Source organism: Triplophysa dalaica, chromosome 10 (assembly GCF_015846415.1).
Source record: "Triplophysa dalaica isolate WHDGS20190420 chromosome 10, ASM1584641v1, whole genome shotgun sequence".
Lineage (NCBI taxonomy): Eukaryota > Metazoa > Chordata > Actinopteri > Cypriniformes > Nemacheilidae > Triplophysa > Triplophysa dalaica.
In genome coordinates, this window is record NC_079551.1 from 2,270,588 (window position 1) to 2,285,741 (window position 15,154).

The window sequence follows — 15,154 nt, forward strand, 5'->3', positions numbered from 1 at the left end:
ATGAGCTGATCTACACATGTCAACTAAAATCAGACCTGGAGAAGAAGTATCAATGTGTATTTGAAGGAATCGCAAAGCAGGGCGACTTCACACTTCTAAATAAGATCTACACGGATCTGTTCATCACTCAGGGTGGAGGTGAACAAGTCAATACTGAACATGAGATAAGACAGATCGAGGTTGTTTCCAGACATCTAGAATCACCAGACATACAGATTAACTTCAAGGATTTGTTTAAACCACATGAACAAACCCAGATCATCAGAACTGTACTAACAAAAGGAGTTGCTGACATTGGAAAATCTGTCTCAGTGCAAAAGTTTGTTCTGGACTGGGCTGAAGGAAAAGAAAACCAGGATATCAGCTTCATATTTCCTCTTCCATTCCGAGAGATGAACTTGAAGGAGAAAGCAGAAGTAAGTTTAAAGGATCTTTTATGTGAGTTTTTCCCAGAGATTAAAGGACTGGACCTTACCAGAAAAAACAAAAAGATTCTGTTCATCCTTGATGGTTTGGATGAATGTCGTCTTCCTCTGAAGTTTGATGGTAATGAGATATGGAGTGATATCACATCACCTGCTCCTCTGGATGTTCTCCTGACAAACCTCATCAAAGGAAATCTGCTTCCTCACGCTCACATCTGGATAACCACCAGACCAGCAGCAGCCGGTAAGATTCCTTCTGAGTGTATCAACAGAGTGACAGAGGTCCGAGGATTCAATGATGAACAGAAGAAAGAATACTTCAGAAAAAGATTCACAGATCAGAATATGGCCGACACAATCATTGATCATGTTAAAAAATCAAAGAGTCTCTTCATGATGTGCCACATCCCAGTGTTCTGCTGGATTTCAGCCACTGTGCTCCAGAACATTCTGGAGAAGAAGAGCAAAGATCAGACTGATGACACACAGGAGTCAAACACTGATGATACTCCTAGAACTCTGACACAAATGTACATACACTTCTTTCGCTTTCAGATTCAACAGAGCAGAAGAAAGTATGATGGAGAATACTCGCCAGATATCTCCTGGGACATGGACTCAATCTATTCACTGGGGAAACTGGCTTTTGAACAACTAGAAAAAAACAACCTGATCTTCTATGAGTCAGATCTGGAGGATTGTGGCATTGACGTCTCTAAAGCTTCTGTGTATTCAGGGATGTGCACTCAGATCTTTAAACAGGAGACAGGGATCATTCTTGGTACTGTGTACTGCTTTGTTCACTTGAGCATTCAGGAGTTTATCGCAGCTCTGTATGCACATCTGTTTCTAGACAAGAACAAGAAAAATGTATTTGTTCAAGAACACATGGAGTCAGTAACCCAGTATGAAACGCTGACTGGTTTACTGAAGACTGCAGTGGATAAGGCACTTGAGAGTGACAATGGACATCTGGATCTTTTCCTTCGCTTCCTCCTCGGTCTGTCACTTGAGTCCAATCGACCTCTCCTACAAGGTCTGTTGTCACAGGAAGAGAGCAATAAGCAGAACAACACAGAAATAGTCGAGTACATCAAGCAGAAATTTGAAGATAGTTTATGTCCAGAGAGATCCATCAATCTGTTTTACTGTCTGAATGAACTGAATGATCAAACTCTGGTTCAAGAGATTCAGAAGCATCTTAGTGAAGGAAGTCTGTCATCTTCTGACCTCTCACCTGCTCAGTGGTCTGCTCTCGCTTTTGTGTTGCTGACATCAGATGAGGAACTGGAGGAGTTTGAGCTTCAGAAATACAAGAAATCAGATGAATGTCTTGACAGATTATCACCAGTCATCAAAAGCTCCAAAAGAGCTCTGTAAGTAATGTGGGGAAGTCAGTTTCTAAAAAATATATTCGGTGATGGATAGCGCATACTGTACTGTAGATAAAGGCAGCTGTATTCTGAGGCAATGCGTCTCATTGTTTACATTAATTGTTAAAGTGTTTTATGACTTGTAGACTAAGTGATTGTAATCTAACAGACAAGAGTTGTTCAGCTCTGGCTAGAGTTCTGAGCTCAGATAACAGTCTTGAGGAGCTCAACATAAGCAATTATAATCTACACAATTCAGGGGTCAGGCTACTCTGTGCTGGACTCAAGAACACAAAGTGTAAATTACGCAAACTGAGGTAGGTGTATAGTTCCCTTTCTGTCGGTCTCTCGATTCAACCAATCACGAGGCACTGGGATACTGGCCACTCATAGCAGACCTCGCTTTCAGAGCGATTAGCTTTGTGAAAACTTTTTCAGAGATAAAAGAGGAGATACAAACATGCACGGTTTGTGGAAAATACAGCGATTTTTTTTTTTTTTAACTTAAATTGTGTATGCACCTTGCATTGCATCCTAAACAAACAATAATATTCATTTTTGCCGTGTCATATGACCCCTTTACCATGTTCCAGACAACCCCATGTGTCGCTGTCTAAAGACGTGCTCTCACAAGTAATTCCAAGTCTGCAGTTCTAAGAATCAGTTCATACACAATAAAACACCTTGTCCAAAGACAGGCAGTTTAAAGAGTTCTTGTTAGGCATAAAAGCTCTGTTACTCAGAGAAACCTTGCAGTTTGAGCTATAGTCTAAAGCAGCAATCACAGATTTTTTTTTGTTATTAAATAGTATACTAGTTTTTAAATAAATATAGTATTATCCTAAGTTGAAAAATATGTTTTTTCATTTGAGAGAGAGAAAGAAAGAGAGAGAGAGAAAGAGTGAATGAGACCCATATGTCATTACAGCATTTTAATATGAAAGTTTTTACGATTTGTGTTTGAAAACATTCATACGCAGGTTTCACTCACAAATTTGCATACAGATCCTTAGTCAATGAGGCCCATATGTCATCACAGCATTTTAGTGTGAAAGCTAAATGTTCTAATTTCTCCATTCGCAGTCTTTAACGGAACAATAATACAGTTACGTTTTTTTGTTATTATTATTGTCATTATCATACACAAGAATTAATCTCTTCATATGCGTAAAAGGTTATTTCTGTAGTAAATTATTATTTTCCTCTCTGATATTTGTGTTGTTAGTGAAAGATCATCTTTATCTGTGTCTGTGAAGAGTGATCGATCTAAAGATGATGGACCGTCCTTCAGTGAGAAAACACCATCAGTTACCAAAAGGTATTTTAAAGTCCCAGTGAAATTAAAAATTACAAGTCAACAGCTTGCACTTAAAATACAGTACTGTACATCAGTGCCATGGTTTTGTCTCAGATTGCACACAATGTCATTTTATAAGGCATACTTGAATAAACAATTTAACTGTCCTAATTTAACTCAGGCCTAGTCTGGTCTTAATCTAATCCTTGTCTGGGAAACCGCCTCTTAGAGTTTTACTAACACAGATAAATCACTGGATACTTCTCATGTCTTATTTGTGCATGCTAGCTTCTTCCCCTAAAACATTTACAATATGCATTTAGCAGACACTTTTATCAAAGTAAAATACAATGTTGATTTATAGTTAATTATAAATGCAATCTTAGTGTGGACGAATGGCAAAAACTGAAAGAAAATAAAAACACACGAGTGTAGACAGGGTCTCAATCTCATCAGTATTGTTTGAGGTTCTTCCTTCTCTGTTTTGTGTCTCACAGATCAACTTCAGCTTTATTCAGGTCCGTGTCACTCAAGAGTGACGAGTCAAAAGGCGATGGACCAAACTTCAGTGAGAAAACACCATCAGATATCAAAAGGTATGTCAAATGTTTCTTATTGAATGACACAGTTAGACTGTGTTAGAGAGAACTGAAATTAGTATTTATAATGAAAGTTTAGAGCACTGCTAGATCTGTCAGGATCACTATAATCAAAAGTGATTTACAATTAACACACAGTATGGTATGGTTGTGATCCGGGCAAAATCTTCCTGGCCATCAATGCAGCCAGCATGAATAAGAGGTTATGTATTATGTAGTGTAATTCAGATTTATGGAAAGCGATAATAGATCTAATAATATCAAAAACAACTATCGTAACCTCCAATCGAGAAAAAATTAACTCAGGAGAACCCAGGCCCAACCAGGGCGCACCAGATGGCTCCGCTCAATTCCGCTCCCCTCTCACCTACAATTTCATCCCGCTCCGATGAAATCGTTCCACGCCTCTCAAATAAAAAAATTATTTGCATGCATTGCCTGCCTAACACCTGCCGTTTTCAACAGAAGCCTTACCCTCTCGTTTACACCACATGCTGATGATGACCACTGATTGCGGTAATTCTAGTTCATGTTTGCACCAGACATTAATTTGTTTATTTTTGACGGACGCGGCATCCAGTGTCGGTTGCTGCTCTTATCTGTAAACATAGGCGCTGAAAGGAAAATCAACATGCAGCAAATCTGCTCCGCGACGTGTCCGCCACGCAGCCTATATCCTATAAAGAACTCACAGCAGCAGCAGCATCAATCAAAATATAACATCATTTCTAATTTGACTAATTTCAAACAAACAGAACAGCAAACATCCAAGTTTTGAACATAAATTATCGATGCAACCATGAACCGACCATTTTCCGTTCATGCACTTTACACATTGAATTAACTTAATTACTATATAAGTAATAATGAAAAATAATGAAATGATTGTCGTCCCAGACATTATTAGTCGTCCCAAAAATTAGGCTTTGGCATACAGATCTTTTGAGTTCACCTTCAAGAAAACAAGTCTAGACAACGTTTGAGGCTTTAGACTAGTGATTTCTGGACAACAGGCCTGAAGCAGAAAACACTCTCTCGGCACTTACAGAGCCCTTAGGGATGCCGAAGATGGCGCGAGCTACTTTAGCCAGATGGGGATATGACTTGGAGTTTTCGTTCCAAAACTGTATGACATCTGTGTCCGGGTTCTGCCTCGGGATGAAAGGAACTTTTCAACCTCACCTTTGATGTCTCCAGGTGTGCGCAACTGCCTGCTGAATTATGAACCATACAGTCGAGCCATTTTTGGTTCAGAGTCAGAGCCTGGTGAGGTGTCTGTGTCTGGTGTCCCATGGGGAGGGTTTGGTCGCTTGGTTTTCTACACAAGAAGGTTGCGGATCAACCCAAGCGTGTTGCGAACAGACTGGTCATGAATTACCCATTCAGTTTTGAAACGTGGATCCAAAACCGATGCTAAAAGTATATGCTTATCGGTATAATATCTATAGTAACGAGATGTTGTTGGCCAATGTTTCACCAAAGGCAGCAATCATCATGGGGAGGGCAGGATCATTAGTGAGTGGGGATTTTATTTCACTGACAGCAGGGAGAATCATCCCCAGGTTCCCCAACTCCCTTTGTAAATTGACTGTGAGGTCTGCCAATGGTGTAAGCACACGGACAATGTGCGTCAGGTGCCATATATTCTGTATTTATTCACACTGCATATCCTGCACTTGCTAATTGCACTTCTGGTTAGACCTAAACTACATTTCGTTACACTGTACTTGTATATGTGTAATGACAATAAAGTTGAATCTAATCTAATCTAATACTTTGTTGAGGGTGATGTGAGCGGCTGCGGCAGTGGTCTTCAGTTGTGTTTACCACAATGGATCTTTTTGGAAAAGTCGAAGGACTGAATCAATCATTTATAACTGTCTGCTCCATCTAGTGATGCAGGCAGTTGTGGGGCGGACACCTAAACGGTCTGTCTGTTCAGTGTTCAGGGTGCTTTTCCTCACACTTCTCACCACGTTTCCGACTTTCACAAGCAGCCTATTAATACTGTCATGCTCATAAATGGCACCTTTGATCGCCAGCTGAAGCATGTGAATGGGACACCTCAAATGTAAACTGGATACTGTAAAATACTGTTTGATTATGTTTTCAACATTGGCCGCCACCTCTTCTTCAAACTGCGACAGCTCATGTGGTCTCCTCATCAATGAGCTCATCCTCCTCTTCACTCAGAGGGAAGGTGTTAAATGCCTTGACCATAATGCTGGCACTCTCAGTGACGACCCTTATCACATGTCGTTCCACATTCCAGTATTTTAGAACACTTTCAAACAGCTGGTAAATAAAGTCTGTAGTATGGTGCCCCTGTATGTGGTCACAGCTCAACAAAACCGTGTGACCCCAAGAATGTCCTATCAATGAAGCTGGCCACGTTGCCAAGAAAAATGTGCCCTCTTCTACTGGTTTAAATGTCTTCTGACGGAACAAACCTATCCCCCTTTTTCAACAGGTCTCGCAGCCTAGCCTTCATCTTCTCCAGAGCACGAGGCATGAGCGTGTCGCGACACAGTTATGGTTGGGGCTCTGACTGTAGTGAAGAAACTTCTAAGTTCCACACCTTGTTTCTGTTGATGCTTCTGCCCTATCTCTTTCTCTATGAAATAAAAAAAATCACAGACAGGGTTACATAGGCTACATTAAAATATTTGTGTGACAACACTGATATTTAATTGAATATCAGCCAATATTTCCTATTGAAACATTCAAAATGTTCATGTTTTGCTCTGGCCTCCCCATGTACGCCCAACACACTGTCATGTTTCCCCATGATGTGCCTTTTAAGATTAAAATGTGAATCCTTACTTAAATCGTATCACCACATTCCTGTTCATGTTCAACATCGTTATGATCTACTTTTTTAAAAGGAATTGTGCACCTGAATGACCTGTAGATTTGCTTTCGGTAATATTTTGCGAACTCCATCTCTCCTTCACAAAGATTTTTGAAGTGTAGGTGAAAGAATGTAAGCTTCTTACGTCCCCTTGTCTAAACAATATTCTACGGTTGAAAAGTCTGATCGACGGAACACACAGAGTTTCAGGATCCTGGAGACAAAGTTTGACACAGACACCAGGTGCTTGTTCAATCAAAGTCCAATGTTTATTGTTAAGGACTAATATTTATAACCTTGCATCAGGAGGCGTCATATAAAACCACCAAAACAGTGGAAAATCACCAGACTTTCTGTTTAGTCTTATTCCTCCTGAACAATCAGATATGATTACAAAGTACATATTCAATACACATACTCAATATTACAGCATCAAAACAATTGTCCCTTGACATCATTAGGAACCTTGAGATGGAGACCAACAGATACTTATATCAACATATGACAGCATAAAACAGCATAAGATCTGATACAACGTTCAACAAGGTTAAACAAGACAGTAAGGCACATATTATAAGAAGAGAAGCTAATACTAATATGAATGAATATGAATGAATACAAATGATATATGAATATTGTATTAAACACAGATGCAATATTTGTAGAGGACACAGAGGAAATCCAGATTCTCACAGTAGGCTAACAGTATTTTTAATTGTTGAAGGCACAGGCAAATTGGGGATGGATTTGTGCATGCCCTAGACTCATGGTTTGAGCGGTATCGGGCAGAAACAGAGCGATACTGAGTGATCGCTCTGGCCTTTGGATAAAAACATGCTCCGCGCTCTGACTATATTTCGCACTCTCCGCTCCCCGCTCGCACCCCACTTAGCTCCCCTCACATGCTCTGGGCTAAACCCTCTTAGGATTTATATTATGGGAGTGTACTGTATCCAAGATTAAAAAGCTTAGTTCATTCATCCATCTTCTTCCGCTTATCCGGGGCCGGGTCGCGGGGGCAGCAGTCTAAGCAGGGATGCCCAGACTTCCCTCTCCCTAGACAATTCCTCCAGCTCTTCCGGGGGGACACCAAGGCGTTCCCAGGCCAGCCGGGAGACATAGTCCCTCCAGCGTGTCCTAGGTCTTCTCCGGGGTCTTCTCCCGGTGGGACATGCCCGGAACACCTTCCCGGGAAGGCGTCCAGGGGGCACCGGAAAAGATGCCCGAGCCACCTCAGCTGGCCCCTCTCGATGTGGAGGAGCAGCGGATCTACTCTGAGCTCCTCCCGAGTGACCGAGCTTCTCACCCTATCTCTAAGGGATCGCCCGGCCACCCTGCGGAGAAAGCTCATTTCGGCCGCCTGTATCCGGGATCTTGTCCTTTCGGTCATGACCCACAGCTCATGACCATAGGTGAGAGTAGGAACGTAGATTGACCGGTAAATCGAGAGCTTCGCCTTGCGGCTCAGCTCCTTCTTCACCACGACAGACCGGTACAGCGACTGCATTACTGCAGAAGCTGCACCGATCCGTCTGTCAATCTCCCGCTCCATCCTTCCCTCACTCGTGAACAAGACCCCCAGATACTTGAACTCCTCCACTTGAGGCAGGAACTCTCCACCTACCTGAAGTGAGCAAGCCACCCTTTTCAGACTGAGAAGTTTAGTGTAGATTTAAACTGACAGAGTGTGTCTGCCTCCCGGACAGTGCAGGGAAGAATATTCCCAAGTGTAGGTGCTAGATAGGAAAAGGATCTACCACCTGCACTTGATTTTGAAATTCTAGGCATTACCAACTGACAGGATGCCTGAGAGTGTAATGCACGTGGATGACTGTAATGCAATAGGAGTTCAATCAAATACTGCAGAGCTTAACCATGTAGGGCTTTAAAGGTAATAAGCAAGATCTTAAAGTTAATGCGTTGCTTTACAGGTAACCAGTGCAAGGCTTTTGAGAACCTTAGATTATGTGTATGTGTAAAAACTCGAGCTGCCGCATTTTGAACCAGTTGGAGTTTTTGTAATAGGCCTGCAGAGCAACCACCTAGCAGTGCATTACAGTAATCTTGTCTTGATGTCATGAATGCATTGATTAATTTCTCTGCATCTGACAGTGACAGCATATGACGTAGTTTAGATATAATCTTTAGATGGAAAAATGCTATTTTACAGGTGTTGGCGACATGGCTGTCAAATGACAGATTACTATTGAATATAACGGCAAGATTCTTAGCTGAAGACTAGGGTTTTATGAAGCATCTGTCAATAGTTAAGCAGTGTTCTTGGTTGTTACGTATGGCGGTTTTCAGTCCAGTAAGTAACACTTCTGTTTTGTCCACGTTCAGTAATAAAAAGTTGTTACTCATCCAGTTTTTTAAATCGACTATGCATTCCATTATTCGATGGAACTGCTGTGTTAAATGAGGTTAGAGGAAATATTAAGTTGAGCATCATCAGCATAACAGTGAAAGCAAATTCCGTGTCGGTTTATCTCCTAGAGGTAGCATGTATAATGCGAAGAACAGAGGCCCTAAGACTGAGCCCTGTGGCACACTGTACTGGACTTGAGATTTGCGTAACAACACATTGTTTATTGCTACAAATTGAAAACAGTCGGATAAATAAGACTTAGACCATTTTAATGGTATTCTGTTAATGCCGACGAATTTTCGAGTCTATGTAGGAGTATGCTGTGGTCAATGGTGTCAAATTCAGCACTACGTTCTAGCAGCATCAACAACAAAAAAAAGTTTCTTTGGTAATTAAAGTAACTGGTCTACCATACTTGTAAAAAGGAGTTTAATTTGCAGCAGTGGGCCAGTGAAGCACACATAATATCAGATAATGATCCGAAATGTCTTCACTCTGCTGAAGGATTTTCCCATCGTCCACATTTATACCATAATATAGTATTAAATCTTGTCTTAAATCTTGTCAATCTAAAGATTGTCTTTGAAAGCCATTCCTAAGGCATCTTTATCATTATCTACATTGATGTTAAAGTCACTAACGACAAGGACTCTATCTGCGGCCAGTACTAGTTCTTATAAGAACCCACCAAATTCTTAAATAAAATCTGTGTGGTGCCCCTGAGGCCTATATACAATCACTAGAATAAATTAAAAAAATGTTTTGTCCTTAGTATTACGTGTTGATATGTGAAGTACCGTGACTTCAAAAGAATTGTATTTAAAATTAGACTTCTTAGAGATGCTAAAAGAATTATTGTGAAGTGCAGCGACACCTCCCCCTCTGCCTTTTAGATGAGGCTAGTGTTTATAGTAATAATATTGGAGAACGGATTCATTTAGAGTAATATAATCATCTGGCTTTAGCCATGTTTCTGTCAAACAGAGCAGGTCTATTTTATGATCGGTTATCATATCGTTCACAAAAAGTGCTTTATTTGAGAGAGATCTAATATTTAGCAATCCGAGTCGTAACAGTTGATTATCTGTATTTTGGTCATGTTTGATTTGTTTAACTTTATTAAATTACTTTCAAGAGGTTTACGCATTATCTAATGTTTACTAATCTGGGGGACAAACACAGTCTCTATTTTATAATGTTTGAGAGAAGGGATTATTACATGTCGTACAATTTTTGTATTCTGTGACGTGAGACGGCAAGATATTTGGTTAAGCCATTCTGTCTGCTTCCTGACCTGGGCCCCAGGTAGTCAACCTTTAGCATTATTAAGACTTTGTGCCAAATTTCTAGAGAGGAGGAAACCCCATCCCAGGAGGGATGGTGACCATCTCGTTTCAACAGGTCAGGTCTGCCCTCAAAACTCTTCCAGTTATATATAAAATCTGTCATGATTTGCAGGGTGGAAGATCCCAAAAGCAGGCAGGCACGGTGGTGAAGGGGTTAAACAGCTTTTATTCTTAAAAAAACACAAATAAAAACCCACTAAGGGGAAAACAAGGACCGTACTAATGAAAATCAAAACAGAAATGAAAACTTCCGAGTGGCAAAAAACTAAACAAAACGTCACAAAACGTCACAAAAAGGCAAGGTAATAATCTGTACAAGACTCACATGGTAAAGACGGCAAGGCACGACAAGACTAGGACTGGATAGAGAGCCACGATACAAAACGAACGAGCACATGACAATGAAACATGAGGACTATTTCAAGGGGAAACAGACAAAGGATAATTAACAAGGAACAGGTGATGGGTGTTAAACACTAAGAAAAGGCTAACTGGACTAAAGGGCGGGAAACACTGACGAGACACGAGAAAGCACATGGCAAGCCAATAAATAAACAAAGCCATGTCTTTCTCAAACAAAACTCTAAGGCTTTGCCATGACTCTGCTTCCAGACAAAGAATAAACATGACATGATAGCGGAATCATGACAAAAATCTATATTATTCTGCAGGCACCACTCAGACAACCAGCCATTTAGTGATGATAATCTGCTATAAATCTCATCACCACGGTAAGCAGTGAGGGGGCCAGAGAATATTACAGTGTCTGACATCGTGCTTGCGAGCTCACATACCTCTTTAATATTATCTTTAGTGATCTCCGATTGACGGAGTCTAACATCATTTGTGCCAACGTGAATAACAATCTTACTAAATTTACAATTAGCCGTAGCCAGCACATTTAAATTTGACTTGATGTCAGGCGCTCTGGCGCCCGGTAAACATTTGACTATGGTGGCTGGTGCCTCTATGTTAACGTTCCGGCACTGGCTCCCGGTTTGTATTGCGACTATGCCGTCTCACCGTCACAAAGTTTCCCAGCTGCAGGGTTTTTTCAACCGGAACCGAGCTTTGTGCGCTAACATTGCTCGCATCCAAAGAGTTTTCTATGGTCCTAACACTCTTGCTATCCTCAAATAAAGATTGGATGTGAGACTCTAATTCTTAGATCTTCTCCGTCAGCCTAACTACTTCCCTGTATTTATCGCATGTAAAACCCTTGCCGCTGACAGAGAAGGCTAAGCTAAACATATGACATGAGGTGCAAGTAACAACAATAGGAATAGAAGCCATGACTCACCGGGTATGAAGTGCAATCCTAATTTACCAAGGTTGCTTGATGAGTCTTAGTATATACGCTTAAAAAGAGAAACAGTTAGCAGACAAGACAAATAGGGGGAGATGGTATTCCACACTGTAAACAGAAGGCAAGCTAACACGCTAATATGCTAGAGGCGTTACGTTTCAATTAATATAGGTTTAGAATATAAAGTTATAAATAATTCGGCAACGACAGTGATAGGTAACGATAGTAAAATACACTAATATTAAGACCAGGAACAAATGTGAGGTGAAGCAAGTGTAAGAGGATACAAACTAGCCGCCGGCAGAGATGCAATATAGATATAGAGACGAAAAACATGTAGTATTCTCTTTTTTAGTAAATTCAGAGTTTTAATAATTTCAACAGAAAAGTAGAGCCACAGATCACCAGAAATACTGCACGATTATTTACATATTTTTTAAGCAGATAATAATTGTATCCAAATTGTTACAAATGAGAAAATTTTCACAAGAGCTGACAGTATTTGTTGATACCATGTCAACTTGTGAAGCATATTAAGAACAATAACTGATTTCAAGAGATTTCTCTCATGTTTGATTATTTTTGGTTTGTTAACAGCATTCAGTGTGAAACATCAGCAGCAGAACTCCAGCATTTTAAAGATGATTTTTCCCGAATCTTTCAGGTAAAATTATTTTTATTTTTAAGTCTATTAGTTGTCTTTAACAGGGTGAAGGACTTTTTATGTTCATGCTTTACTTTCAGGGTCTTGAAAACAATATAGTTGTATTTTTTAAGAATGAGCTGAAAAGGTTTAAGAATATATTGAAAAATGAAAACACACAACACTATGTGAAGGACTTTCAGGAGAACAAAAACAACATCAGGGAAACAGCCCTTGAGGTCACAATCCACTTTCTGAGAAGTATGAAACAAGATGAACTTGCTGATACTCTGGAAGGTAAGAAGTTCTTGACATCACTATGTACTATTCTCACTTACACAATGCAGGAGATGAGGATTAATATCTATACACAATGTGTTTTGTGTTTGTTTAGATGAGCTGATCTACACATGTCAACTAAAATCAGACCTGGAGAAGAAGTATCAATGTGTATTTGAAGGAATTGCAAAGCAGGGTGACTCCACACTTCTAAATAAGATCTATACGGATCTGTACATCACTCAGGGTGGAGGTGAACAAGTCAATACTGAACATGAGATAAGACAGATCGAGGTTGTTTCCAGACGTCTAGAATCACCAGACATACAGATTAACTTCAAGGATTTGTTTAAACCACATGAACAAACCCAGACCATCAGAACTGTACTAACAAAAGGAGTTGCTGGCATTGGAAAATCTGTCTCAGTGCAAAAGTTTGTTCTGGACTGGGCTGAAGGAAAAGAAAACCAGGATATCAGCTTCATATTTCCTCTTCCATTCCGAGAGATGAACTTGAAGGAGAAAGCAGAAGTAAGTTTAAAGGATCTCTTACATGAGTTTTTCCCAGAGATTAAAGGACTGGAGCTTACCAGAAAAAACAAAAAGGTTCTGTTCATCCTTGATGGTTTGGATGAATGTCGTCTTCCTCTGAAGTTTGATGGTAATGAGATATGGAGTGATATCACATCACCTGCTCCTCTGGATGTTCTCCTGACAAACCTCATCAAAGGAAATCTGCTTCCTCACGCACACATCTGGATAACCACCAGACCAGCAGCAGCCGGTAAGATTCCTCCTGAGTGTATCGACAGAGTGACAGAGGTCCGAGGATTCAATGATGAACAGAAGAAAGAATACTTCAGAAAAAGATTCACAGATCAGAATATGGCCGACACAATCATTGATCACGTTAAAAAATCAAAGAGTCTCTTCATCATGTGTCACATCCCAGTGTTCTGCTGGATTTCAGCCACTGTGCTCCAGAACATTCTGAAGAAGAAGAGCAAAGATCAGACTGATGACACACAGGAGTCAAACACTGATGATACTCCTAGAACTCTGACACAAATGTACACACACTTCTTTCGCTTTCAGATTCAACAGAGCAGAAGAAAGTATGATGGAGAACACTCGCCTGATATCTCCTGGGACATGGACTCAATCTATTCACTGGGGAAATTGGCTTTTGAACAACTAGAAAAAACTAACCTGATCTTCTATGAATCAGATCTTAAGGAGTGTGGCATTGACGTCTCTAAAGCTTCTGTGTATTCAGGGATGTGCACTCAGATCTTTAGAGAAGAAAAAGGGATCATTCATGGTACTGTGTACTGCTTTGTTCACTTGAGCATTCAGGAGTTTATCGCAGCTCTGTATGCACATCTGTTTCTAGACAAGAACAAGAAAAATGTGTTTGTTGAAGTACACATGGAGTCAGAAGCCCAGAATGAAACACTGACTGGTTTTCTGAAGACTGCAGTGGATAAGGCACTTGAGAGTGACAATGGACATCTGGATCTTTTCCTTCGCTTCCTCCTCGGTCTGTCACTTGAGTCCAATCGACCTCTCCTACAAGGTCTGTTGTCACAGGAAGAGAGCAATAAGCAGAACAACACAGAAATAGTCCAGTACATCAAGAAGAAATTTGAAGATAGTTTATGTTCAGAGAGATCCATCAATCTGTTTTACTGTCTGAATGAACTGAATGATCAAACTCTGGTTCAAGAGATTCAGAAGCATCTTAGTGAAGGACGTCTGTCATCTTTTGACCTCTCACCTGCTCAGTGGTCTGCTCTCACTTTTGTGTTGCTGACATCAGAAGAGGAACTGAAAGACTTTGAACTTCAAAAATACAAGAAATCAGACGAATGTCTTGTTAGATTGTCACCAGTCGTCAAAAGCTCCAAAAGAGCTCTGTAAGTAATGTAATAAAGTCTGTTTTTTTGCTTTTAAAACTTTTGTTCGTCTGAAAAATATTTTACTTTATGCATTTGGCAGATACATATTTAAAGTGAATTACAGTGCATTTAGTCTATAGATGTCTTATCAAGACAACCTTAACAATGCTAGAGCAATGCTCTGCCAATGGATCTACAGAAACACATTTCTTATATATTTATTGTTCAAGTCAAAAATAGATTGTTAACCATTGTGTTGTAATCTAATGCGGTCATCTGTTTGGCCGTCCTTGTAGGTTGAATGACTGTAATCTAACAGACAAGAGTTGTTCAGCTCTGTCTAGAGTTCTGAGCTCAGATAATAGTCTTGAGGAGCTAAACATGAGCAATAATAATCTACAGGATTCAGGGGTCAGGCTACTCTGTGATGGACTCAAGAACACAAAGTGTGAATTACTCAAACTGAGGTAGGTGTCCCTCACAATAGATTGGGCATTTAAAACATTTAATAAAATATTTTCATAATAAACATGGATTGTATTGTTATAAATTACACATCAAAATACTGTGAATACTTAAAACTACCTTATTATCATTTATTATCAGAATTGTTTGATTTCCAAAAGCATAGAGTAAAAGGCAGATTAAAGCAGTGCTGTTTTTCTGTCTCAGATGTGTTGATTTTATTAAGATTTACACATGGTTTAAACTAATCCTCGTCTCTGGGAAAAAGTTAAATGTAAACAGAAAATAATATTGAAAAACAAAC

At 40.0% G+C, this 15,154-nt stretch overlaps 1 protein-coding gene across 1 annotated transcript in view; it reads left to right on the top strand.

The window, feature by feature from the left end:
* LOC130429788 (uncharacterized) overlaps positions 1-14,856 on the top strand; it is a 39,440-nt gene extending 24,584 nt beyond the window's left edge. Inside the window, exons 13-19 of the mRNA XM_056758572.1 lie at positions 1-1,801; positions 3,024-3,116; positions 3,593-3,691; positions 12,163-12,229; positions 12,310-12,505; positions 12,603-14,403; positions 14,682-14,856. Of these exons, the coding sequence (XP_056614550.1) occupies positions 1-1,801; positions 3,024-3,116; positions 3,593-3,691; positions 12,163-12,229; positions 12,310-12,505; positions 12,603-14,403; positions 14,682-14,856 (4,232 nt within the window). The remainder of the gene's footprint in view (positions 1,802-3,023; positions 3,117-3,592; positions 3,692-12,162; positions 12,230-12,309; positions 12,506-12,602; positions 14,404-14,681) is intronic.
* The last annotated feature ends 298 nt before the right edge of the window (positions 14,857-15,154 follow it).